Here is a 27,994-nt window from a genome sequence, read left to right as displayed (position 1 = left end):
TCCTCGATCTTGATTTACCTACTATCTAACTCCCTTATACCAATAGCGACAGTGAGGAATACTGAGCAGATCTGGGGGAGGAACGGAGGCAGAGGGGGCATCCATCTTATAGCATGGGAGGTTGTATGTCAGCCGATGAGATACGGTGGTTTGGGGGTGCAGTCCTTGGTGGCGAGGCGGGAGGTCCTAGCGGCACGGCACGCTGCTAGAGTTGTGTTGAAGTCTGATAGTATGTGGTCCTCACTGATGAGGGCCAAGTATGGCATTCTAGTGCCTGGGGCCCATACTGGGCGCCGCCATTCACCGGTCTGGAGGGAGATTTGTGCTAGAACAGGGTTGGTGCTTCCCGCGATTAGATGGGCTATTGGTAATGATCGGTCCATTGATGTATTGGAGGATCGCTGGATGACGGAGCAACCTATTAGTAGACTTTCGGTTATTGTGGATACGTCGAGGTTAACCGATCTCAGGGTCAGAGATTTGATGGAGCCCGGGGAGGACCGTTGGAGGGTGGAGTTGATTAGGGAGGCTTTTGGGGAGCAGTTAGCAAAGATGATCCTGGCCCTACTTGTTCCTGCTCGGGAGGGGCCAGATAGACTAGTCTAGATGCCGACAGGGCGATCGCAGGTGCGAGCCAGGGATATTTACATGTTGTTGCGCCGAGAGCCAGCCCGGCAGATAGAGGGAGGATGGATTTGGAGGATGCGGATTCACCCGCGTGTGGCGCTCTTCATCTGGAAGGTGGCATGGGGCTACCTACCGACCAGGAGGCAGGAGCTTGCTAGCACGGCGAGGGGTGAGGATCATTCAGTATTGTGAGGAGTGTACGGAGACTGAGGAGACGATCAATCATGTTCTCTGCAGTGTCCTAGAGCTAGGGGAATTTGGAGCCAATCACCCTCTTTGTTGCCCCATTCAGTCAAGTCGACACAGGATTTGATTCATTGGTTGAGAGTTTCCATGCGGAGGCCTAGCACTGTTGAGGCCGGGATTCGGTGGGCATATTTGGCTCATTCTATTTGGTTGGACAGGAATGCTGGCATCTTTGAGGGCAAGCGGTTACCCCCGCGGATGGTCGTGGACAGAGCCATGGGTCTTGCTAGGGAGGTTACTACTACTACCATTAGGTTCTCTTCTGAGATGGCCAAGGACACCTGGGGTACTCTTTCCGTTGTCACAGCCCCACGTTCGCCCTAGTTTCTTGGGTACCCCCATTCTTTGGTCATCTCAAAGTGAACTTCGATGGTAGTATGTCGGTGGACGGGGTGTCAGGAGGAGTTGACTTTGTCATCAGAGACCATCTGGGTAGTTTGATAGCAGTTGGTGGCCGCCGCGCGCCGAGACTTACTGCAGTCGGTGCGGAGCTGCGGGCAGTCTGGGAGGGGATATCCTATGCGAGGCGGGTACTCCATGCTGAGCATATATGCCTTGAGGGAGACTCCTTTGTGGTGATCGAGTGGATTCGGAAAGTGGATAGATGTGGTGATGGTCATCCTCTCATCTGTGAGATTCAGAGACTGGCTTAGGAGCCGAACGATTTTCAGACTTTACATGTTTTTCGGGAGGCGAACAGTGCATCAGATTGGGTTGCCTCATTTGTTGCCCGGCACTCCGGGGAGGTCACATGGACATCTGTAGAAGATATTTCTCCTACCTTGCACTCTTTACTTTCTTTTAATATGGTTGGATGTATTCAAGTTAGAGCTACGTGAAATGCCGTTAAAAAAAAAAAGAAAAAAAGAAAAAAAAAACCCTTATGCTTCACAAATATGGAATCGAGATTCGTTTCATAACGGATCATACTTTTATGAGTTCTTACCTGGACTTGTTGGAATCCCAAAGTGGCAACCGGCAAAAGAGGTTTGTATACCGACCCCAGCCCAGCTCGGCAGCATCCTACGCTTCTACCGTACGGCATCAGTTACCGTTGATAGCGGAATGCACGCCACCAGCCCCTACCTCACACTTCCACTACCGCCCAGCCACTTACAAATTATTTCTTTTTTATTATTTCTGTCTCATACCTCTCCCGAATCCTCTCACGGAATGCCGCCAAGAGATTCCCCACCCTTCTCTCTTCACCCAAAATCCTCAGATAAAACGAGATCTTCTTTCCTTCGCAGCGAAGCAGAGAAAACCCGCCATGCTCCGATTAGGGTTCCGGTCTCTGCTCCCCTCCCCACCCCTCCACGCCGACGCCCTCCGCCGGCGCCGCCGGGAGCCCGGCCTGCCTTCTCGGGAGCCCAGGAGACGCCCCGGCGGGAGGAGGGGACGGCGGTCGGGGCCTGGGACGGTGGGGAAGGCTCCGATGAGGGCGGTGCTGAGCGTGGAGGGGCCGGTGGAGAGGGTCGCGAGAGGCGACGGGAGGGAAGAGGAGTATGATGCGATCGTGATCGGGTCCGGGATTGGGGGCCTGGTGGCAGCCACGCAGCTGGCGGTGAAGGGGGCGAGGGTTCTGGTGCTGGAGAAGTACCTGATTCCGGGAGGGAGCTCCGGGTATTACGAGAGGGATGGCTTTACCTTCGATGTGGGCTCGTCGGTCATGTTCGGGTTTGGCGACAAGGTAGTATCCTTTCTAGCTTTCGGTCTTATCCGTCGATATTTTGTTTTGACTTTGGGTTTTCTTTCATCTGGGAGTCAAAAATCTCTTTTTATTTTTTTTTAATTGAAGTATTGGCTGCCATTAGTAGTGAATGTAAAATGAGGAATTAACTCACAGCTCTTGTTATAATATTTTTTTTTCAAAAATTTAGAAAATTTAGATTTTTTTGCACTCTCGTTGCCACTTTGCCGTAGCTACCGCGGAATGACCATTTATTCAGTTCATGGATGTTGGAGAATCACCTGTTCTTCGATGGACATCAGCAGGTTATTATCGGACATCGCATAGCTTGGACACTTTCAGACACATCTACATGTCATGGTAACTTCATTATGATTCCTGTTGAATGTGTCTAATACCAACGCCTACCTACCTTTTTGCATGTAACAAGTGAGTATTAATGCTTGACAGAACACATATGGCACTGGTGATAAAAGTTCTTTATATATGTTACAGACAGAAGGTAAAGCTTAAGTTATGACTTTCACTTCTTGTATTGCACGTATCAGTGTATATATATCACCTTTGACGGATAAGTAATGCAATATATTTTCCTGACGAACTGAAAAGGCCAATCTGTTATTATTTTTAGAGAGGGAAACAAGAAAATTGAAACCATATATTAATCTAGGAGCAACATCATTCTGTGAGTACTTTTCTTGCCTAAAGAAGCCGTACTCTCAACATGGATTTTGGGGTCATTGTTGTAACACTGCACTGCTTCCTTGTAGTCATGTGTATTTTATTCTCAACTTTTTAAGTAATTCATGGGAGATTAGATAATTTTGTCTCAGGTAATATAGAGCCCTGGAAATGGGCTTAGACTATTTGGAGATCAGATTGATAGCATCAAAATACTTTGTGTGTGGTGACTCACCATTGAGGTGGTAAATCATTTTGATAGAGAAGGATTAGGAGAAAGATTTTTCAAAAGCATAAATATAATTTTTAAGACTTTCTTGACTTTTTGTGTCTGCTTCGTGCTTTTCCAAAACACTCAACTTCTATCTGTGTTAGGTTAGGTATTCTCCTCATTGTAGACCCTTCAGTGCAAATTTGAGCACCTCTTTGAATTGGAGCCTCCTCAAATCCAAGTTGCACATGTCCCATATTGTCTCAATCAGTTTATGTTTGGTCCTTAGTTGGTGACATTTCCGCATTTCTTTTAATATACTTTTTCTCTCTTTTGTTTATTTCCCAGTACTTTGAACCAAACAGCATTGTAATCCTCGTTGCTCTCCAAGGCGTCCAACAATTATATCACACTCTAGAAGTACCTTCCATGAGATCTACTTTGCTCTAAATTTATCAGCTATTACCTCCATTTATCTTTCTTTTCCATTATATAATAGATGTGAGGTATTAAGTTTGATCAAATTACGGTATTTATTGGCCATCAATTGTAATTTTGGACATGAAAATCATACTATTTCCATCAAATTGCATGTCATATGCTTTTTTATTATTATTTTGAGAGTTTTGAAATCTTATCTTGTAAGGTTTTCTCAATAATTTTATTGAGGCATTTAACTTTCCCCTATGCTATCATTTGCAAAACAAAAAAAAGAAGTACACCACATCTTGAGATTAGCAATTAGTTCTTTGATAACTAGTTTAAAGAGAGAGCGGCTTAGAGCTGGGCCATGTGAAATATTGGTAATAATTGTGATATGGATCATCACCAAAAGTAGAGCACAGGTTCTAGTGCTAGGAAAATTCATTCAATAGTTTGGTTACATATGTAAAATGAGCAGAACACCTTCTTGAATCAGACCTTCTGCAACATGAAGCAAAAATGCCCTTTTGGAAACAAAGAAAAAGATAGTATTTTCTGGAAATACGAGTTGCCACACAGGGGTAGGCCTTTTCAATGTAAAAGATGTAGAAGAGCAATCCAATTATTAAGAGCGGCAGAAAAGAAAGAACCAGAAAAAAGAAGTCAGCTTACAGAAAGAAGGAAAACTTAAGCTGGTATCACTGCCTATATAGAAATCAAGCAAACTCCTAGTTTTAACCTATACCATCTTGGTTATTGGTTCCAGGCTTCTAGAAAGCCTTAATATTTGATTGTCGCACTGGAAACATATGAACCTCTGGCACAGATTTTGGGCCCAAAATACCAAAGAACAACTAAAAAGGACTTGGGATTTAAATATTGCTCAGAATAATGTGTAACTAGAAGTGGCATCGAGACTACTTGGAATATATTTGGCGGTATTGCTACCTTTGAGACATCGAGGTTTCATGAGTGACACCAATAGGGGCAGCATGCCAGCATCAGTGGCAGAGGCTTAATTTTTTGCAGTTTTGACTGTGTTCTCAATTGCCTGACTTGTGATTCAAAATGTACTAGCAAGCTTATCTGATGAGCATTCTGGTAGTTCTATTCTGGATTTGAAATTCTGCTAGTATTCTAGGTGGTACAACACTAGTTTGACTGTTGTTGTTTTTTTTTGACTTGCCATTGGATGCTATTTGATCTTCTTTCAGTTCACATTTGCATCATGCACTAAAATGGATTAAGTATGACACCACACAATTAATGTGCAGGTGGAAGAAAAGTGGATCTAAGTGGATGTGAGGAGAGGGAGAGAGGGAGGGAGTGGGGGATACCCCTGTCCTTTAGCAAATCATTATTCAATTTAAAATGTCCTAAATTTTCTTTGGATCATTAGAGATAAGGATTAGAATTTGGCCCTTCTAAGGATTATGATATTGACCCAAGCAAATCCAATGACAGAAGAGAAAAGATCTCTTCAAATGAAACCAAAACCCTTACAAAAGTTCTAATTTTAGCCTTCAGCATTATGAAATCTGTGGAAATGACGATTAGATGAGCAATTAATTTGTACAACCGTGTTGGTTCATACGGCATACATCTCCCAAGACATAGGGCTTATCCACTAGATTAGATAACTAGGGTAGAAGGGAGCAAAGCACTGCTGAGAAGGCAAGTGGCTTTCCAGATCACACACACACACACACAGAGAGAGAGAGAGAGAGAGAGAGAGAGAGAGAGGTGGCTTTAACTGAGATAGACTTGGATTTATTTGGGAATAAAGTAATGGCTGTTTAATGGATTCTATTAGCCGTTATAACCAACAGTAGACAGTGACAGAATGTCATTATTGGACTGTCATTGTTCAAGAAATATATTACAAATTCTTCCAGTTATCTTCATACTTTGGTTTTATCTGACTTTGCAAGCCAATATCTTCAGTAAGATCTTCAAATATCTTGCCATTAGAAGAACAAAACCTAGTTGTGGTCTTTTCTAATTGAATGTCATCTCTTTCCTCTGCCTATTGGCAATTATCTAGATTAACAACATAACTCCATAATCGATAAACTATATTTTTTACGAACTATTGCAAAATAAAAATCACATTATATACATATTTTTAATCATGATGGTCTACTGATTTTGATAGCATAAGACTAAGGGTAGAATAAAGGAAGGCTAAGAATTTGATCACTGTTCAGAGACAAGCATTTTGTTAAGTAACTATGGTTCCAAGCTGCATGAAAAGCATTGGCTCCACTCTGGTATGCAAGTGAGCACCCATCCTGCTTCAAGGCCATGTCTCTGGGGTAGGGGTGCTTACTGGATGTGCATATGATGGTTAATGATGTCTTGCTTCAAGGCGTTAATGTACTTCTCATCACCACAAACGAGAAATGTCACAAGATTGTAGATTAATTTCATTATCTTAATTGTGTGCGCTATAAAACTACCCTGACTTGGTCACCTCTATGTTGTTGAAGTACCCTTCCCAAACCTTTGGCTGAGAAAAGGTACCTTTCTCAAATAAGAGGATCAAAATCGAATTAGGAATAAATGTATAAATAATTTCAACAACTTATGTCAATGGTAGATGAAATATCAGTGACACAGATGCAAATACAGTGGCAACATTAAGAAGAATTGCTGTTATTTCATGCGCATAAAACAGAACACCAAAATCCACTTCATCATTTTTCTAGCTACTGACCTGTTACTACATCTGTGGTTTGTCCATAAGAGACTGATTGCATTATGTTTAAATTATATTGTGAATTATTTTTTTTATTTTTAAATATTCTTTGTAGAGTCACAGGACAAATGTTTTGGCACAGGTCCTGTAATGCTATTTTTTAAAAAGAAATTCTTTATACTAATCAGTAATTCCTTTTCTTCTGTATCATGATTGGCAGGGCAACCTAAACTTAATTACGCAAGCATTAGCAGCAGTTGGGTGTACGATGCAGGTGATACCTGACCCTACAACTGTTCACTTCCATTTACCAGGCGGACTTTCTGTTCTTGTGCACAGAAATTACAATGAGTTCATTAGACAGCTTATTAGTAAGTTCCCTCATGAAAAGGAAGGGATCCTGAAATTTTACAGTGAATGTTGGAGGGTATGTCTTTACTAGTTAGTGGTGTGTTTTTCATGACACTCTTTTTATTGCTCTAATAATGAATTCCTTAGTCACTTGCATTGGCAGATCTTTAATGCCTTAAATTCGTTGGAGCTAAAGTCACTTGAGGAGCCTATCTACCTTTTTGGACAATTTTTTAAGAAGCCTTCGGAGTGCTTGACTCTTGGTAATCATGACGTAACTTTAATTGAGTTGAAAAAAGATGTGTTGATGGATTCATGGACTTTATGCGTATGAATTAAAAGACTTAGACATTTTTTAAAAAGAATCTCTCTATATTACTTCTTTATATTAGATAAATATATCTTATGACCTTTAGTTTAATCAAGTGCTTGACATTGAAAACAAAGAGTTGCTATTTTGACTCTTTGTGACAATTCTTTTGTTTTGCAGCTTATTATTTGCCTCAAAATGCTGGGGATATAGCTCGAAAGTTTATAAAAGATCCTCAACTGTTGTCCTTCATAGATGCTGAAGTAATAATTTTTTGCGAATTTATACTTTTTTGTTGCTTCATTTCTGTATAGAAAGCCTTTATTTTCTGTTAGAATATTTTTTAAAGCTCTGCAATTAGCACTTCTTGGACTCAGGAGCCAAAATAATCTTTCGTGTCTCTGTAGTGTTTCATAGTGAGCACAGTCAATGCTCTGCATACTCCAATGATCAATGCAAGCATGGTTAGTTATACCTGCCATCAAAAAAAAGCCAGAGTAATTAAATGCTTAGGCTTTTTTCTTTATGTTCACTATTTTGCCTCCTTTGTCACAACAGGTTTTATGTGACAGACATTTTGGAGGGATCAATTACCCAGTTGGTGGTGTTGGTGGTATTGCAAAGGCTTTGGCAAATGGCCTTGTTGAAAAGGGCAGTAAAATACTTTACAAGGCATATGCGACTAGAATTATTCTTGAACATGGAAGGGCTGTGAGTGCTTTCTTACATAGCTCACAATTCAGTACCTTTTGCCATTAGTGATTTCATAGAACTTGAAAGGTGCTTTATCTTTCTCATGTTATTATGTGCCCATTTTGGTTTCACAGGTTGGAGTGAGACTTTCAGATGGAAGGGAGTTCTTTGCCAAAACAGTGATATCAAATGCTACTAGATGGGACACATTTGGTATGTAATATATCGTATAACAATGAATGGCAATGACATCTGAGAAGATTTTGTTAATTATTTACTATGTAATTTGCCATGTTTTGCCACCATGCCACAACTCCAATCTAGATTTCCACCCTTTGCTGTGTGCTCAATGGTCCACCAGGCTATATCCTTCCATTCTCATAACTACTGTATGTGGCATCCTCCCTTTTTGTTTTTCTATATCAGAACCCATCCTTCATAAGGTTGCCGATGGAAATATGGGAGAACCGCATTTTACCATATCCACAAAAAAAAATCTCTCCTTCAGGTCAAGTATCATTTGCTATTAAGAAGTAGATGAAGGTACTTGGAATTCTTCATCCTCAGAATTTTTCGGAGATTACTATATGATTTTTTTCCTTTTTGTTTTTGTGTGCGTCACCAATCGGGAGAAACTGAGGTGTTCTTTGGGATTAAGAGCTCTGAGACTAGGACATGAAGCCCAAAGCATAATCTCCAATGGGCAATGGAGGACCATCACACAAAAGCTCTTGATTTCCCATTTCTAGACCCTAAATTATCTTTCCTAGAGTGGGAAGGCTATGTCTTTAAGTAATTAAATGACCAAGGCAAACTCTGGGCATTTCCTCTTCTCTCAGTAGATCACTAGATGCAGACCTCTTTTGAGATCAATCAGGGTAAGGAAAAAAAAAGAGCATGTGCATCTGCTAAGGTGATTGACCATGTCATATTGTTGCATATTTCACCATTTGCTTTCCCATCGTAAACCAAAACTTAACCTTAAAGATTTCAACTTCCAACAATGTGCTTTCCCTCTTCACAAAGAGGAAGCCATCCTATCTGGGTAAGACAATCAAACCTACCTTCCCCTCTGGATTGTTTTTCCCTTAATCTGCAACAGGATTCACCTATCTAGTAAAATGAAGATCACATCCCTTTGTCACAATTCTAAACCCTTTTCTCTATTAGCTTTGTAGGGCCCTATCCCATTCACTTAGTGAAACAGCTCCAGCCTTTACTTCTTTATTCCCATTACAAAAGAATAGTTGGATGTTCTTTAACTTGTGATCTAAACCCACAGAAATTTAGATAAGGACAGCTAGCAAATTGCTTACATGATGAGACCCAACATGATAAGTGTGAATACCCTTAAGTCAAAAAAATTGTTCTCATATGCAATATAAGGAATCTTCCAATAATCAGGTTTAAATTATGTTTTCTAGCATACCAATCCCCAGAGGTAAACCATTTTCCTAGTTATCTTGGTGTCAGCCACTCCCAACCAATTTCAAGAGGGATAGGTAGGACGTCCTAGCCTCATGAAAGCACCGGTGTCCACACCTATCTTTGGTACCATTTCCCAGTTGAAATGGAATGATATTGATGATCCACACCTGATCCACCTATATTTAAATTGTTGGCTTATACCTACTTTCCTGTTTAAACCTATGACAAACTATTCTAAACAACTTTTTCTTCTTTAAGGCTATGTAGAACTCTTCGGCAGCATTTTTTCGCCAAGTTTGAGGGCTCAAAAAGCTATAATTCCATATTGACCAAAAGGTTAGAATTAATTATATGGCACAATACATAAACCTTATATGAGCATTCTGATGTAAGGTAGTATGCGTATACACCTACAATATGTTGTTAGCTTTTGAACATAAGTATGCCTCCTTTTAGCTTTTTATCATAGATTTTGAGCATGTTTTGATAATCAATGTGCTTTTGTAGTGATATAGTCAAGGTTTGTTGTTTCGGTGCAAGACCTCGTATCGGTGCCACACCGGTACCGCATCAGTAGGTATGGTATGGGGTCTTTTCGGCGTACCAAATGTTGGTACGCCTCCCGTACCAAGTGCCGGTATCAAACCGATACGGTACGGTACGTTTCGTACCATTCGATTTAGACCGGTACGATGAACCATGGATGTAATAATTATTTGTAGGGACAAATTATTTGAAACTATGCAATGCACAAATGATTCTCATTTGTTTAATATTTGAAATCATGTCTATGTCACTAGTATAGTCTACTTGTCATTTGTCTATATTCAAATTATTGAACAATAATATGCATGTAAGTTTGTAAGCTTTGACACTTTTTAGAAATTAGCATATCTTCATGTGCTAGTGAGTGCTAGGTTTCAGCTTACTAAGATACATATGGTGCTAGCCCTAGTTAGCAAAGGCACGTTATGAGATACTCTAATCCAAGGTTCACCGTATCGGTCGCCTACCGGACCGGTACAGTTTCAGTTCATATCGGTTTAAACTGGTACCGAACCAGAACACTCTTCCCCGCCGAAGCCGGGGAAGAAGAAGAAAACAAGAGAGTGAGGGGGGGGGGGGCTCCGCCGCCGCAGAAAAAATTTAGGATTTTTAAGTAAAGTCGGCAAACCGGTTGCCGACTTCTCTTAAAAATTTTCAAATTAAAAAATGTGGAGATTTTTAAGTGAAGTCGGCAACTAATGTGCTGACTTCACTTAAAAATTTCTAAATTTTTTTCCACGGCCGAGTTTCCTGTTTCGAAAGAAACAGGGGACGCAGCCGCGGCCTCGGCTTTTGCTGCACTCTTGCGGGCTCACCCACCCCCCCACGGGCTTCGCCGCCCCCCTCGGCCTCCGCCGGTGGTGGGGGCCGGCGGAGGCCTCTCCTCCCTCTCTTTCCCGCTCTCTCTTTCTCTCCTTCTCTTCGTCTTTCCTGGCTCCTGCTGGGTTCAGCCCGTACTAGTTTCCACGGCTCTGCCGGAACGGTTCGATACAGGCCGGTTCGTCAGACCTTGCTGTAATCCATTAATTTGAATATCTGACAATTGTCTCTGTATGGCATAAATGAATAGAACTATAATTACTGTAGGGTTGATGATTGTAGAGTACCAACTATAATTACTATAGGGTTGATGATGGCACATATACTTTGAAATATGTAACTGTTGTATGTATGGTCTCAAATATGGTTGGGATGCCCTATAGACACTGGATGGGCTATTGCCTCGAGTATCAAGACAAGACTACCTCGCTATTGTCCCAGCATCCTGAATGGCACGTCTAGGGACATTCTCTATCGCAAGTGTCAGGATAGGGCAGGATAGTAGTGCATACCATTCTATGGGCAAACCGGGACAGCCTCGTTCCACAGAATTTAAAACCTTGGTTGTATGCGGTCAAAGAAAATCTGATCAAAATCTTATAAGATCATCATGCCAATAGCTTGGTTATTTGGCATTCAGACCTGATAGTTGAACTGAAAGTAGACTCCATGTGCATCAAACGTATGTAAAGTGATTTTTGGAATGAGGCAAAACTGGAATGATAAAATGAGAATGACCTCCAAGGAAGACTAGGAGTTACAAGATAAAAACTCAGACTGTTTTAGATTCTCTTCTTTTTGAGAAATAACTATTTGAGATAAATTATTAAGGGCAAATAAAACCATATCCTGCTCTGGCAGTTTTAGATGTTAAAATATATCTGAAAATTAAGAATATTTGTATGGCAATGGTAAAGGGAGATATTACATTTTGCTATGAGAAAAATGATATGACTTACAATGGGATTAATATGACTTAGAATGGATTTAATGGCTGAGCTAGATCTCTTGCCAACACTAGATGATAAAATAAGGCTAGAAGATTTTAAGGTTTGCTATTTTAAAGTTCATGTTAGAAAAATCAGAAACCTGTAATTAAGGACTGGTATGGCTATGATCATTTGCCATTAATTACTTCACTTAATATGTACGAGTCTAGATATAATTTGCTATAGGTAGTACTGTGAATTTCCAGTGGTTGTTTTTCTTAATTTATCTGTCTATAATTTTATTTTCTTCCATTGATCATTCACTTGTATTTTGCATGTTTTTGTGTTGTCACCTCTGTGAAAATTGCACTAATATAAGTTTTGTGCTAGCTCTAGTAATGCTTTCCTTCACTCCCTAGGAGGTTCCTCATCAATTTCTGTTGTCCAAATATCACAGGAAAACTTGTGAAAGTGGATGATCTTCCAGAAGAAGAGAAAAATTTTCAAAGAATTTATGTTAAGGCACCATCTTTTCTTTCCATTCACATGGGAGTCAAAGACACAGTTGTACCTCCTAATACAGATTGCCACCATTTCATTCTTGAGGTATTTAGTAGCTTCCCAATTGTCGGTTGATCTTACATAAGAGAGAGCTAATCGTGAAATAGGACAAGAACATGCTCATCCTTTTAGCCATTGCTATATCTGCAGGATGACTGGGCTAACTTAGAGAAGCCCTATGGAAGCATTTTTCTGAGTATCCCAACGGTTCTTGATTCATCTTTGGCTCCAGAAGGACATCATGTTTTTCACATTTTTACAACATCTTGCATGGAGGATTGGAAGGTGAATCTGTCTACTAAAACTTCATCTATCCCATTCTTGATATCTGACATATTCAAGATGGAAAAATAAGTATGCTGGGTTTAGTTTTTGAATATGTGTTGTTGAGTGATAATTGATCTTATTATGTTCATTGTACTAGGGCCTTTCTCACAGAGACTATGAAGAGAAGAAGGAGCTTGTAGCTAATAAAATTATCAGCAGGCTTGAGAATAAACTCTTTCGAGGTCTCAAAAGCTCTATAGTGCTTAAAGAGGTATGCTTCCTAGTAAAGCAGGTTCATGTGCATATATATTGCTATTTGTTTCAAGCTAAAGTTTTTAACTTGCTTGCAAATTGACATTGTGTCCATCATATGAACTGTTGTCCTGAGATGGATATCATTTCATTTCTCAGTAGGTCAGTCATTGAAGTATCTGGAAATAGGTTTTTTTTTTTTTTTTAAATTTTGTATCTAAATATTTATTTTAGATTTTTGACCCAGCCAGAATTTTTGAGAATAATGCTGCTTTTAGTAGAGTGTTAAATATTCTAAGCAATTGGGGAGAAAAGTTGTTCTTTTACATGTAATGTAGAAGATTTTTTTCCTTGTTTATGCCCTCTTGAGTTGTAAATTAACTTTTAATGACATGATGACCTCATAAATTTTGGTTAGGAGAACTCACATGCATTTACTCATCTTGTTTATGTTTATAATTCATATATTTTAAGCACAGATTTGATAAATTATGAATTATTATTATTAAACATCAGGATCAACAAAAGCTTGCTAATCATATATGCTTCTAGGCATGATGTCAGGATGGTAGTCGGTCATCATGCTAGTCTCACACACTAGAGGTTCCTGCTTCGAACCTAGGTTCTTGATATATAATTCTAGGCACATCTTGAGATCATTTTTCATTTGTCATAGTATCCTTGATGATGACAGGTGGGTACACCCAAAACTCACAGGAGATTTCTTGCTCGGGATGATGGTACCTATGGACCAATTCCACGTAGTATACCAAAAGGTTTATTGGGAATGCCTTTTAATACAACAGTAAGTGATTTCAAGCAAGTTGACTAATCACTCTGCCATCTACAAATAGTTGAACAAGGCTTGATGTTTACAAAGATAAGGGATGACTTTTACTTGTTAGAGGAAACACTGTAGACTAGTTATTGATTAGTGGAACTTGCAGGCTATAGATGGTCTCTACTGTGTTGGGGATAGCTGCTTTCCTGGACAAGGAGTTATAGCTGTTGCCTTTTCAGGAGTCATGTGTGCTCATAGAGTTGCTGCAGATATTGGTAAGCAGATTTTTGCACCTTGTATGATCAAAATATAGAACCTTGTGAATATAACGCAGAGATGAGGAAGAATATTCCATTTCCAAATCATGTGCATGAGAACTTTCGTGAAGCAAAAAAAATATCAGTTTTGTCCAAAAATTCAACTATACATTTTGATTCATCTCATTTTCAGTAGTACAATTTTGCCTGCAACTGTCAGAAATAGTAGCATTCACAAGTCCAGTTAGAGAGACAGTTTTAACTATTTTCCTTCACATCTTGACAGCATCTTGATTACTGGATAAGGTTCCTTAAATGCTTTCTTTGGTAGTAGTTTGACCCTTGAAGGATGTTTGATCCAGTTCTCTATATACTAAACTCAGTCCCTTCAATTTGGTTCATATTTTTCTCATTTATCCTTTTCCTGAGGTATTACGAAAATGTTGTGTTATTGGAAATTATTTTCTTATTCTAGGGCTCGAAAAAAGGTCTGCAGTATTGGATGCTGCTCTTCTTCGGCTGCTTGGGTGGTTGAGGAAAATGGCGTAAGAAAAGGATTCAACATCACTTGTGGCTTGATATATTTTTTTCAGTGTGATTGAACCCTAGCTTCTTCTGATAGCACACGAGGTTATTCTTTAAGTTTATGGGAGGTCATTAAAGCACTCATCATCATTCATTTTAGGCACAAATCAAATAGACATAGGTTGACAACTAAAGCAATTCTGTGATCAGGTCATATGAGTGCTGGGTCGGCCAATTTTGTCATGGAGCAATTGAGATCATAGAGCTGATAGGTCAGTGGCACTTATTAGTGATCTATGAAGTTGAAGGAGGTAGTCTTGCAGCTTGGGGGTTTAATCCTTCAAACTTGAAAGCTCTTGGGAATTGTTGGCTTCATCTTTCAAGCATGATCTGACATTTGTAATTACTAATTCAGTATTGTAATCAAGAAGTTAGCTATTATCCTTCAAAATTAATGTTGAAATGTACTCATTGATATAAAAAGGAATCCTCACAATTTGTACTGTAAATGGAAACAGAAACAGTATTGTTTCTTCAGTTATAAAAAAATTAAGCTGTCCGTTATGCATATATGCACCTGACAATTTGTGATGCCATTTTTAATTTCTGGCAATTAATTTGTATACTGGTTACCAATTTCTGTTATTTCTGGGTCAAAACCTCAGAATATTTCTCAGCTTTTCAGACTGTTTTCTTCACTCTCGTCCATTATTATAGGGTACCTTGTGTTGTAGTTGCATGAATTTGCTTCTCAGCACATAATCTCAACTGCAGCGTCTTGTTGTCATGGATTTTATAATAGTTTCATACTTTCATTTATATGCCTTTGTTCACGTTTGCTTCCAACAGCTATTGTTTGTCCATAGTAACCTGCCACTCATTATGTCTAATGAGATTGATGCAGATTACCATAAAAAGGATAAAAAGACACCTACATGTGTCTAAAGATGAAGCATAGATATCAAAGCATAAATATCAAACACCCAAACTGGTACTCTCTTTGAAAGTTTCACACTCTTGCAACATGATACCTATTTACAAGCTCTCAAAGCCGGATAATCTAACATATTAACAGTCTCCAAGCGTCCTCTTGAAACTTGAGTAAGCTCCCGTTGCTAGACTGCTGTAGAGCGGAGATGGTGGTAAAATCTTCTCCACTTGCTCGTAACATAATATGGTCAGCTAAGTGCTCAAGCACCATTAGGGATCTTCATTCGTCTTAATGAAATATAGGCCAAGAGACGATACCCAAACACCATCGCAATCATGGCACCAACTTCCTTGACACCATTGTCGAGATTAATGACATATGAGGAGCGTGGTATATGGTCATACTGCACCTTGAGTAGCAGTCTGTAAGTGTGATAGTTGAAAGATATGTAGCGGACCCATGATATGAATGCAGGAACTCTCTGCAAAATTACAACTAGTGGTCTTATTAGAAATTTTATTCAATGTGTCTGACACAGAATGTTTGCCATTCTAGCACAAAATATGTTAGAAAGAAGGAATCTTGTGCCTGCTTCTTGAATTTTACATAAAACGGCAGAAGCAGAAAATCTTTAGTCTGTAGACAGTACTATGATTTTCAAGTTTTTGATTAACTGGTTAATAAAGGCAAAGTGAGCTTCCTGTAGTGCGGCAAATATGTTTCCTTAAAAAATCTATGGATTGAAAAGAGTCCAGCTCATCTGATTTTTTTGGGGAAGTTGAAATATGGAGGTGTTCCTGGTCCTCTTGAAACTTCAATATCAATGGTCAGTGCTCATCCATCACTTGTGAGATTTTTGTTTTTTTGTTTTTTAAAGATTTTGATTGAATCAGGGTTTGCCATCAAAACTAATACTTACCTGGCTTTGGCAGATTGTAGGCAGAAGTGTTCAAATCACAACTTTGTCCGTTCAAAATTCTTATCCATCCACATAAGGTTTTGTTTTCATTTGTATGTTCTATTTTCATTATTTTAAATGCATCATTCTTTGTCTTTTTCTGAAGCCTGAAACCAAGTTTTCTTTTTAAAATTTTATTGAATAACAAAGTTTGATGGTTGGTCATCTAACTTTGTTTCATGATGAATCAAAAATGCATTTTCCAGTGTCTAAGGGGAACAGTAATTTTTTCATTTTGCTTAGAATGGAAAGTTGAGTTATTTTGCTAAGAATGTAGAAGTTAATTTTCTTCAATCATGCTTAGAGGCTTACCTTCACAAAGAACCCACCAGCCAACATGAAGGTCATGACTGTCACTGAAGCTAAAGTAGTTGCTTTCTTGATGTCCATCAGAGTAGCTCCAATTGCCAAACCAAGCCCCTAGTCATTTCACCCAAAATTAAACTCCATACAAGCATAAAGTTACTTATAGTAGTGCATATTCACTGCTTTAAAAGTATTTTGTAGATTTGTATTCTGATATATACCTGAGCAGCGATTATACTGAGAAACACAGTAAGCATGCTAAGAAAGAATGGTTCAGTACTCTGTCTTAAGCCCGCCATGAAGTAGACTATTATAAGAAATATAATTGGTAAGAAGAGGTCTAGTGGCAAATCACTAGTTGTCCTTGCCATGAAATAGGCACTTAGTCTGTACATGTCAACTGCTCGTTCTTTGTTCAGCATGGCTCTTTCTTGAGGAAATGTGAAGATTGCTGTGAAAACAGGGAAGAAGCCCCAGAAGACAGCAATGAAGAACAGCAATCCTGCCTGCAGTATGTGATACCAGATTGAACTGTAAGCTGTAACTCAATTCCTTGAAAGAGTATTAAGTTTACACTTCTTTCTTTCTTGGTCATTGAAGTAATTCTATGAAGAAGAAATTTTAATTAGTTGATCATTTTATATTTGTTTTCACCTTCTGCTTTTCTTGCGATTAATCTATTCCAGAATAATCTTATTTCTTTTAAGTTTTTAATATTTGGGCAATTTTAGATCTAGTGAATTAAAATTGGGCACTTGAGAATCTAACTGGAGAACATATGATTTCTAAGTGATATACACATACAAGTATTTAGCTTAGAAACAAATAAGTATGCATGAAGCTAGGGACCTTATCAACAACTATATCTGAGATTATGTCATACACATTCAACAAACAATAGGATCTAACAAATATCAGTAATAAAGGCAAAATACTATTTAACAACATAAAACAAAACTTTAGCACAAAATGCAAGACTGCTGATAAAGCTTGATCTGTTACAATAAAAATAGAGAAGGTGAATAGGATACATGAAGGATAGCAGCAGTCTGTGATGCACTTGTACTACATAGTACTAATGTGCATATTAGTTCTGTAATTCAGCTTGTGGATTGTTTTTTGTCTCCGGATATATAACACTCAGAATAGGTTGTGTACCTGATCTTGCAGACCTTTTGGGGTGGTACTATCTGAGTGCCACCAGAGCAAACCAAGGATAATTGCAGTTGCAATAACTTGGGTGATTCTCATCCAACTCAAATAATCATGCCGTCTTTCCTTTAGTCCTCTCCTGAACAATATGGAGTACTGTTGCCACCAGCTTGCTCCCCAATCTCTCTTTGGTGATGAGATCGTTACCTTCAAATCTTCACTGATAGGCAGGGGTTGCAGAAGTTTTTTCTTTTCTTTGTCAGCAACTCGAGTCTCATAGGCCTCCACCAGGTACTGTCTCATTGTTTTTATGTATGAGAGTCAGAAGAAGTCTGTTTTTCTTTTGGAAGTGGAAAGTAGGACTTCATGAACTTCCGTAAAATTTTCAAGCTTTCTTCATGATTCAATTTATTTGTTTTTTGTTAATCAGATATTGATGCATATATCATTTAAGAGTGTTATCATTAAGTATCCTATGTTGAGCATGGTTTTCTTATGCAAGATTCAAACACAAGGTATTTAAGTTGCAAGCAGGAATTGTTATATTGAGTAAAGTCTGAAATCCTGGCCCTGTACCTGGTATCAGTCAGGGACCTAGTTGGTACCATCTCAACACTTGGGGCTTGCTGGCATCCTGATAATTCACTAGGATGTATCCTTTTTAATCTTTTTTTTTTAAGTTTTTTCTGTTGTTCGTTGTTTTTAATGATTATTTAGAGGATTTAAGGTCTGTTTATATCATAAGTTTAGATTGGAGAGGTTTTAATGGAATAGGTTGGGTTTATGGTGCTGGTACATATACTAGAACCATTCTTCTTTTGGCTATTTTCTTGCATGGAAGGGAAGGAAAGAGAGAAGGGAGAAAGAAGGAAGGAGAGAAGCAAACAGGCAGATCTAGTTTCCATTGCTCAGATCCAGCTCCTCCAAGTCCAAACCCAGACTGGAACTCGGTAATCTCCTCTCCTTGTATTCCAACTCTTTTTTGCTATTACTTTGTCTAAAATAAAGAGAATTAATATTGATGCTACAAGCCCACCTACTACCTTTAAACATCTCGTAATCCTAAATTATAAGATAAACAAACCCTAGAAATTCTCTAAACAGTTTTTAGAAACAACTTGGTATCCCAGTAATCCTAAAGAAAGAAAAGCTTGGCATCCTAGTAAATTATTTAGATGTCAACCTGTCCCAAGTGTCGGACAACAGGGTATTGGATATTCCTGCCTGCAACGGTTGGTACCAACCTAGATGACCCTATTTTTCATATACCTAGGTCTCAGACATATCCTAGGATTTGTGTCTTGCAGGTCCGACCCAGCACAGCCAGGATGGACCTCGAGTTATTCCTCAGTCTTGAATAATGACTATATAGGATATGCTTTTTGGAGATATATCCTTCTAAAAAAAGATATGTTAACAAGCTGGAAGATAAGTTTACCTCATGCACATCTTTTGGAGATGGCTTGTCACTTCCTGTGTCACTTCCCAAATCCTTTTAAAGGAAAATATGTTAACAAGCTTGGAAGATAAGTTTACCTCATGCACATCTTTTGAAGATGGCTTGTCATTTCTTGTGTCACTTCCCAAATTTTCCGTCTGCACTCTGTCATCTAATTCTGAAGGTACTGAAACATCGCTTATGTTACCATTTGCAAGATCAAGCAGAAATTCTGCTGGGTTCATTGCAATCAAAGGAGAACAACCAATGGATGAAAAGTAAACCATAGCTTCTGAGGCCTTCCCAAAGTATAGCAAACTACCCTTTCCAAGAAGGATCAGTTTATCAAACTTGTGAAATAGTCTGCTGGAAGGTTGATGAATCGTAGTTACCACTGTTTTTCCAGCCTGTCATAAGGTCAGATAATGTTTATCTCTACCAATTAATTAAATCAAAGCATATGAGATCAGGTTCTTCCATATAACTCTTGATTTTCATGATTTGATGCATCTCTCCCGTTTTAGATGAGTAAAATTGGGATATTTTTTTTGGCACCACTTATAGTCTGGTGTAAGCCAGAAAAGTGTGCTACATGTTTGACATGCAATTATTTATTGATGAAAACCACAGGTGCTATTTATTTGTTAAGCGAGCTAACAAACTTCGATGGGGAAGTGTAGGCCACAAGAAATTGTATGTGTTTCTTGGATGACAGTCTTGTCCTTTTTGAATCTCATCTAGTTTATTGATTGTTTTTGTTTTTTCTTTATATTTTTACAGGTGCCAAAAAAATATAGTTGTGAATTAAGATTTTCGGTTAATCATGTTGGAATAATTTGTATTTTATGATGTCACATTAGTAGTTTCTAAAATTCGGTAGAGAGAGAGATTGTTTATTTCATGTTACATTTTTAAAGAATGCAAAAGAGGAATGTGGAAGTCTTTGCATGTGCAAATAAGCTGGCTTTGAAAAGCAGCAGTATGTGAACATGACATTTGTTATGTCAACTTCCACCAACTCTACATTCTCTCAGAATCTGGTAACAGTTATTTAATTTTAGGTGTTTCCTATTGATCATTCTCTCCATCTGGCTGATATTTTTGTCTGTAATCATTATCTTTGTTTTCCATTCATATATGTAGCCTTCTTGTTTCTTTTATTCATCATCTGAATGTTTAAAGCTTTTGGTCTAACTTCCATTGAGTTTGATTGAACTCCATTAGCTTGTCATTCTTTGTAAAATTCAGGTCATGGATAAATCATTTAAAGGTCTGTAAGGTTGACTGTTAGTTAAGTTGCTGCATTTTTTTCGTGCCTACAACTGAAGAATGGTGTTTGCACAAGGTTTTTGAGGCTGAAGTCTCATAAACTAGGCTTATGAAAAGGAAGAATGAACTTTTTGAGGGCTTATTTGTGGTTTTGTAACTTCAAAAATTTTAGTACTTACTCTGGGTTGGCCCTCGTTTACGGTAGATTGCATAATTAGGCTTATCAGGTCCGAGAGCTCATGTTGTTGTATGTGCTTTGCTTTGCATATTTAGGTTGTATTCTTGAGTGCACTCTTCAGCCTTTCTGATTAATTAGTTCAACTTCAACTTATTCTATCAACTTCCCAATTACTTGAAGATTTTTATTGCTTTAAAAGACCAGGCTGATCTGCAGGAATAGTATCTTACTTGTTGCTGAGGTTAATTTCTAGTATTTTACAAGCATCACACCAATCTATGAATCCTGCTTACCTCAGCTATGTCATGTAGCATCTGGACAGTTCTTAAGGCTGTTGTTGAATCCAGGCCAGATGTAGGTTCATCAAGAAATAGCAAAGAAGGGTTGATTATAATCTCATTGCCAATGCACACCCTTTTTCTCTCACCACCTGAAACTCCTCGAACAAATGATCCTCCAATCATAGTATCCTGGCACCTACACATGGATATATTAGAGTATCAACATTGAAGAACATGTTAGAGCTGCCTTAAAAATGGATTTCTCCTACGTTTACTAAAAAAAATTAATAATTTTTTAATGAGAGCATTTCTCATCCTGATGCTTTATTCATGTATTTATTTATTTATTTGTTTGTTTGTTTGTTTGAGAGAAGCTGATGCTTTCATTTATAAACGCTGTCTGAATTTAGCAGTCAAAAGGCCAAAGATTAGGAAATTACCTCTCAAGCCCGAGCTCATAGATGACATCCATGGCCCTTCCCTCCTTCTGTTGCTTCGTCATAGTCTTTGGAAGTCGAAGAAGAGCTGTGTAAGTTAGTGTCTCTCTCACAGTAAGATGCGCAAATAGAACATCATCCTGAGTCACGAACCCTATCCTGCCAAATGATTTTGTTATATTATCTATCAAATGTTGAATTACGAAAGACCCTATTTTATTCTTTTAAGAGTAAGGATAAGATAGACACACAAGGTAACTCGCTTAGACCCAGATGCCTGGAGATGCACCAACCTAGACATGAAGCCAGAACCTCCTCCAAGGACAAGATTGACCACTTAGGCAGTTCTAGATCACTTTTTCAAAGACAGTTCATATTGCATTTGAGAGTATCATTATATTATTTTTCTATCCTTCAGAAAAACCCAATATGGTTGACAATAACCAATTTCCACAAATGCCTTACTGAAATGGTGTATGGTGAAATATTACCAAGTATTATCTTCTCTCTGTTTCTTTAAGGAAAATTTACTACCATCTCTTACTACTCTCTGAAAATTATAAACAATATTGTGGATTTTGTTTAAAATCTTCAAAAGTTGTCACAAAGAACCTCCAATACTCTTTTACTATCAGACATGTTACCGAAGTCAATTCTATGATAGGTGAGCGGCTGCTTTTTTACCTGCGCTTTAGTGACTTGTTATATGGTTCATCATTGTAGGTGATGGATCCTTCAATTGTGTTACCACTAATCCTTCCGCCGAGGAGGCTAAGGAGAGTGGTTTTCCCACTGCCAGAAGGTCCCATCAGAGCGAGAACCTCTCCAGGGCTTGCTGAACCTGTAATGCTGTTAAGGATTTCTTTCTCAGTGCTTGTTGTTACGCCTTTGAGGATAACCTTGTATCTAACCTCTGTAAACTGCAAGATTGATGAAAGAATTGGTGATAGAAATGCCTTTTAGTTGGTATAAATGAATATACTTGATGAGCTTATGGTTATGGATGCTCATAAGCTTTGACAAACTTGCTCAGATTTCACTTATCTAATATCACTCATTAAAGAAGTATTATGACTATTATTGATAGTATATCAATCATCAGTTCAGGGCCTTGGAAAAACTTCCAGTTATTAGTAAAAGAATAGTTCGTTAGAAGCCATGTTTCTATTCCTGTGTTGATTTCTTTGAGAAAAAAATTTCGCCAACTGAGTAGAAGATGATACCTCAAGCTTGAGATTACCTTAAGATATATTGGCAAGGTTGGTTCTGAAATTAATCTTTTCCGCCTGCCTCCAGCTTCAGGATCTACTGCTGCAACGTGAGTATCTTTTAAGTTAAATCACCTTAAGTTATGCCAATTTGTGTTATTACTGAAAGCATGAATTATGATTACTTAGATATGGATGCTTTTGCAGTAATATCTTTTCCTTTATCCCATGCACTTATTCTGCTATTTAAGTAACACTGCTTTACATTGCTCATAGTCTAAGCATTTGTTTTCATAGTTTCTAATATGGTCATTGGTATGTGTAGCCTTGTTAAATATATACTATGGTGTATTACATACTTGTATACAAAGAAATGTAAACTTTCTTCGGTTAATGATAAATTTTATATCTATACCATTTTGCAAAGGCCGTGTTTGAGTGTTTGAGTCTGCCATACTTTCCCCAAATAGAAAATTAATTACTCTAAAAAACTTTATCATATAGTAAGTAGGAATATGATATTTATTTTTATTTTTATTTTTATTTTTTTTTGGAGCAAAAGTAAGGATATTTTGGAAAGAAGACTTTGTGCTTCCTCCTGAAACTTCCTCTCTATCTTAACTAATATTTCAATCAATTCACTTCCCAACCCAAAACCTCCAACTTCTTTGCTATTATAACTGTCCTGTATTTATGATATAAGATCCTTCAAGACTCTTTAACTTACCCAATCCACCATGGGATTTCCTTGACCACCCTCCATGGTGTGATCTCTCGAGGGAGGGTGAAAAATTTTGGGGGTTTTGCACTCAACTTCCATATTCATTTCTTCCTAATTAGAAATTTCAGTTGAGAATATATAAAAGATCTCATATCTAGTAAACATGGATCTTATAAGAACACGGCAAGTATATTTTACATGGATAAACCTTTTATTCCGTCTTTTTTTTTCTAATTTTACTTTTATCTTTTTTACACTAAACATGCCTTGCATGTGCTTATTTATTAGCATTGCTAATAGAACCTTGTGTATAATATGTTTTGAAATTTAGAAGCAGTGAAGGTATAGGAAACTTTAAGCTTCAAGTTTGGAAGGAGAAGGTTGTGGTTACCATTGTCGTCATCGCTAAATGGTCTTACATCAGCAATGATGTCTTCAGGTGGGGCTGTGAAGCCAGTGAAGGAGAAGGAGAAGCCCAAGCTGGCACTGGAGGCTCGGCTTAAGGCTGCGCTGCTGCTCACATCCTCCAGGTCCAGCTTAAGCTGTGCGCTTCTCGATTTCCTGATATGGTGCCCTCCTTTCCTTCCCGGTGAGGATCCCATCACCTTCTTTCCAGAACTCGACTTCCTTGACAGGCTTGATCCACCATTGATCTCTGCTGCTGCAATTGCTTCAGCAGATGCGGTGCGGCTCAGCGACTGCATCCCACCTCCCATTTCCAGTTGGTCTGACTTCGTCCTCATGATTCCAGGTGCTGCTGAATCCATCTTGAACCAAGTTTTAGTTACTAAAAATTAGCATGCAGTCACTTTGAATTCAAGAAAAGGAACAGCTATGAGATACATTGTAGTTGCTCCGTTAGGGGGAAGAAACTACAAATAAAAAGGAAAAAGAACATTCTTTGTTAATATTTTGGAGATAGCCGAAGTTCTCTGTTTTCTTTCCTTGGTAGCATGTCTGATACACCAAGGCATATGTGCAAAAATATTATCCATCCTGAGCACCCCAAGATAAATATCTTTTCATACCGTTATCTGTATTTAATTATTAGGCAACCTAAGCCAGCTATTTTCTTTCTGAAACCAAGCTATAGCCAAAATGAGTAGAGAATTTGGATCTTTATTCCGTAGGTTCACAGGTTCTTATGTCTTGTCTTTTCATGATATGTGTTGATATTAGTAAGTCTTTCTCTTAAAGGAAGGCAGCAGAAGAGAAATAACAGAAGATTGAAAATTTGGTTTTATTGATATTATTATTGTTTTGGGTTCGCCATTGCTGCATCGTGGGTTAAAGCATCGGCCAAATTGAATTTATGATTTAACCACCATACTCAAAGATTAACAATAAAAGAGGAGCAAAGAAGTCTGTCCTTCAGAAAGATTGAAGATTGTTTTCTTTCCCTTTTTTTTCCTTTAAAAGAAAAAGTAAAGACGCCTTAAATTTTCATCATTAAATGAGATAGGAGGAATGTACCAAAATATATTCAAGAAACTGCTTATTTTTTTTGCTTAAATTATTGAAATACCTCATTGAAGAATCTACTATACACATTTAAAAGAAATGGAGAATAAGCAGAAAGGAATAATTTTTTTGAAAGAAAATAACATAGTATTTAGGAATAAGAGATGAAATACAGAAAGGAAAGTGAATTGCAGGAAACAAGGGAAGGTGGGCGAGTTACCAGTAACCTGTCCTAAAGCACAGAGAGCGAGTGATCCAAATGCAAGAAGAATGGAAGGCCAGCTTAATGCCACCAAGTTGGCCTCTCCTACTCCCCTTTTAAAGAGGCCACCGCTCAGAAGCTTCGCCAACGTCGTGTGAGCAAGGGAAGTGGAGCTTAATTTACTCAAGTGCCCCTAATATTATTTGCAACTATCAAGCTTGCCATCCTTACGTGTCTCTTGTCATCATTTGACCCCAAAGTCATATTGCTATATCGCTATTTGTGACATCTCATCTCCTGCTGCAATAAAGCTAACCATTTCCCCGACTAGAAACTATTGATGTCTATAGGGTAAGACTAGGGTTACATGAGACAAAAGGCCTTGTTTGTACTTTTCTTTTTATTATTTTATTTTATTGAGATTAGGAGGGGATCTAAATCCGACCTGCGTTAGAGGAATTGGGTCTGGGTCTTCTCAAGAATTTTTTTTTTTAAAAAAAAAAACTCTAGGTTCAAATCTTGAGGGATAATCCTGGCCTCCTACTTGGTAGTGGAAGGGTACGACAACCGATCTAATTCCTAGGTCATATGTCAAGACAAAGAGTCTATTAATTGGTAACAGGTACAAATAGTGACTTTTGGGTCTATATGATTGTTGATATTTAAATTTAGTAGAAAAAATTACTGTATTGTTTTATCTCATATGCCGACAATATGACTCTGAAGGAATCAAATCATACATCAAGGACCAATCAATCAAGACTACTGCAAGGAACTTGAAATGTGGCATTTCTGCAATCAGGTATCAGATTTTTTTTGATTTTGTCCTCTTTAGAAATCATTTGATCGGCTCAATTGATTTAAAATTTCTGCAATTTAAAATTATTATTTAGCAATACTTGTTAAATTGATTTTGTTTCGAATGCTTCTTACTAAATCTCCCTCTAAAAAAAGAGAATATTTTTGGAAATTTTAGTAGAGTTAGAACCATCACTAAATTTTAAACCAGAAAAATATGTAATTTAGATAACTTTTTCTCAACTTTTTTTTTGGAATTAGAATACATAAAGCATGATTAATTGATTATTCTAGAGAAGCTCTTTTTCTTTTTTTTCTTTTTTTTATTTTGCTAAGGAGAGAAGCTTTTTTTTTTTTAATAAAAACGGTAATTCATATAATTCTAACGTGAGTAAATCTTGCCAAATCACGAGAAAATAAAGAGTAAAAAAAATGGGTATATTTACTGCGGATGTCCAGAGAAACTCTCCAATATGCCGAGCGATAAAGGAGGCGACCCAGTTTGCTCCCCGATATGCCTTTCGAAACACATGTGCTGTCTAAAAATTGCTCATCTTCTAAACCAATCTGTAGGTCTCCCAGATGATAGGATGCTCAAACAAATGCCTGGTGCAGGAATTAGGGGCTATTGGAGTAAATTTGGGCAGTGGGAGTCCTTTCTGTTTGCTCCTCGTTAGTGGCTGTGGGTGTCCTGAAACAGGCCTCGGCCACCTGTGCGGCTGTGCGGAGCCCCTTGACAAGTTCTGGTAGGGGCCCTTGGAAGCACGTCCTCCCAAAGGACAACCCTGGTCCCCTCTTCCCTCCTGATAAGATGATTAAGATCCAATCCTTTTCTTTTGGGGTACCTCCGACACGCGCCACCCCGACACGTGGCAACCCTGTTCGTGCCGGCCATCGGTCCCTGTATATATGCGTCGGCCCCCAACCACAGCATTTTCTTTAAAAAAAGAGAAAAAAACTCTATTGCACTGGCTATATATATATATATATATATATATATATATATATATTAGGGGGTCCCACTGCTGGGCCCTGGTATTTATCAATTATTTGGATGGATGGAACTTGGAAGGATATAAAGAAGCAGTCGATCGATGCTGGAAGTCATTACCGGGCGATATTTCGGTTGGCTTGCAGCTTTCCATCCTACCACCTTATCATAACAGAAGGTTAGGAGTTCCACACTTGAGAATTTGGGGCTCCATGATTCTTGGGCTCCCTTTGTCAGCTATCAGGGTGGCGTCACCTTCTAGGCTAAGACCTAGCAGGGGCAGGGTGGCGTCACCTTCTAAAGCGTTTTTAGGGGGGAAGAAACAATGATATTCATATGCTAATTGATTACACCTATTTTATCTTTTATTTTGTAATATTTTTCTTAAAAGTTTCTTTTTATGATTTTAGAATAAAAAAAATAAAAAGTCTCAAAGGAAAAGATCCTAGAAAGGGTATGACCAAAATATTCTTCTGTTCTACGTATGGACATGACCTGCAATCATTTATTTGCTAATATGGTGGAGGCTTTGAGAGCACCGATCAACCTGCACACACAAAAAAAAAAAAAAGAGAGCAAAGAAGATCGTCGGAGCTGATCCAACCGGATGGCCTCTAATACTTAACTCATACAGGGCACTGGGGGAACAATAAAAAAAAGAAACAAGAGTATGGTGTAGGATAACCTATCTTTCCTACATATTTGGGGTATTAAACTCTTTTTATAGATAAAGAATCTCCATCCCATAAGAGTTGGATTCTTCAGAGTTTGAGTCCGATTAAAAGGCTAATTTTTGGCTTTTCTTTTTTTGGATCAATCTAAGAATAAAAGTATCATTGGAATTTACTACATGCTAGGCCATGTGCCGATCCATGATACGCAGATCAAATTTAGGCCACATTAGTTACCTTTCTCAAAAGGAATCCCAGTCAATGGAAAAAGGAAAAGAGTTTTCAGGGGTAGGAAGGAGAGCGAGAGAGGTGGGAGCAGAGTGAAATCAAAGTTGAGTGCTATGTTGGAGAAATGAGAGAAGGGAATTTCTTAGCCTTTATATATTTAGCATTACTCTTTTGCACACACTTTTGCATCTATTTCTATGTATATTTACATCCATTTTATAAACAACCTAGGAATATGCAAGTTGAGGAAATAAACATTAAATGATCATTCAAACTAGTAGGTGGGTTTAGTTGTAAAGTAGCAGTCAAACAAAGGATAAGGGTCAAAAGTCTTAATGGGAAATGTATAAAGGCCACTTCTAAGGGTTTAATTGAAAAAGGATTTTGTGATAGTCTTAGGCTCAATTTGGAAAGGTGGCAATGTAGAATAATCCTTGCCTATCTCCAGAATAAGTACCAAACAACGAAC

General features: G+C 38.2%; 2 protein-coding genes and 2 long non-coding RNA genes across 11 annotated transcripts; 3 read left to right on the top strand and 1 right to left on the bottom strand.

The window, feature by feature from the left end:
- The first annotated feature begins 1,966 nt into the window (after window positions 1-1,966).
- Window positions 1,967-14,865, top strand: LOC103707328 (prolycopene isomerase 1, chloroplastic). Of its 4 annotated transcripts, none has more exons than XR_005513153.1 (14): window positions 1,976-2,563; window positions 6,797-7,003; window positions 7,091-7,190; window positions 7,418-7,500; window positions 7,645-7,701; window positions 7,796-7,948; window positions 8,065-8,143; window positions 12,110-12,258; window positions 12,364-12,498; window positions 12,638-12,751; window positions 13,427-13,537; window positions 13,680-13,788; window positions 14,246-14,423; window positions 14,506-14,865. XR_005513153.1 is itself a non-coding variant. In XM_039129537.1 (13 exons), exons 1-13 carry the CDS (start codon window positions 2,144-2,146, stop codon window positions 14,317-14,319), a joined length of 1,791 nt encoding a protein of 596 aa, XP_038985465.1. In that variant the 5' UTR covers window positions 1,975-2,143; the 3' UTR covers window positions 14,320-14,446. The 4 variants fall into 4 exon arrangements, 2 of the variants coding, with proteins under 2 accessions (XP_026660754.1, XP_038985465.1); XR_005513152.1 differs by having other exon boundaries at window positions 1,978-2,563; window positions 14,246-14,400; XM_039129537.1 differs by lacking the exon at window positions 14,506-14,865 and having other exon boundaries at window positions 1,975-2,563; window positions 14,246-14,446.
- A 368-nt stretch (window positions 14,866-15,233) lies between these two features.
- On the bottom strand, window positions 15,234-24,970 carry LOC103707342 (ABC transporter G family member 22). Of its 5 annotated transcripts, none has more exons than XM_017842852.3 (11): window positions 24,856-24,944; window positions 23,566-23,941; window positions 22,486-22,553; window positions 21,930-22,165; window positions 21,249-21,404; window positions 20,821-21,004; window positions 19,179-19,487; window positions 17,649-17,936; window positions 16,712-16,996; window positions 16,497-16,604; window positions 15,234-15,707 (listed from the first exon to the last, which is right to left on the bottom strand). In XM_017842852.3, exons 2-11 carry the CDS (start codon window positions 23,939-23,941, stop codon window positions 15,486-15,488), a joined length of 2,232 nt encoding a protein of 743 aa, XP_017698341.2. In that variant the 5' UTR covers window positions 24,856-24,944; the 3' UTR covers window positions 15,234-15,485. The 5 variants fall into 5 exon arrangements, with proteins under 5 accessions (XP_017698341.2, XP_008790019.2, XP_026660737.1 ...); XM_008791788.3 differs by having other exon boundaries at window positions 15,257-15,707; window positions 22,486-22,556; window positions 24,856-24,970; XM_008791797.4 differs by lacking the exon at window positions 24,856-24,944 and having other exon boundaries at window positions 23,566-23,972.
- LOC120111697 lies at window positions 17,934-22,245 on the top strand. Its single transcript, XR_005513154.1, has 3 exons — window positions 17,934-18,592; window positions 19,711-19,773; window positions 21,969-22,245. It is a non-coding gene; the product is annotated as an uncharacterized LOC120111697 (long non-coding RNA).
- On the top strand, window positions 22,541-24,202 carry LOC103707361. Its single transcript, XR_003385886.2, has 2 exons — window positions 22,541-23,763; window positions 23,854-24,202. It is a non-coding gene; the product is annotated as an uncharacterized LOC103707361 (long non-coding RNA).
- Window positions 24,971-27,994: the final 3,024 nt, after the last annotated feature.

The sequence above is a fragment of the Phoenix dactylifera genome, chromosome 8 (genome assembly GCF_009389715.1).
Source record: "Phoenix dactylifera cultivar Barhee BC4 chromosome 8, palm_55x_up_171113_PBpolish2nd_filt_p, whole genome shotgun sequence".
NCBI classification, from domain to species: Eukaryota; Viridiplantae; Streptophyta; class Magnoliopsida; order Arecales; family Arecaceae; genus Phoenix; species Phoenix dactylifera.
This window is presented reverse-complemented; position numbering and strand designations above follow the sequence as displayed.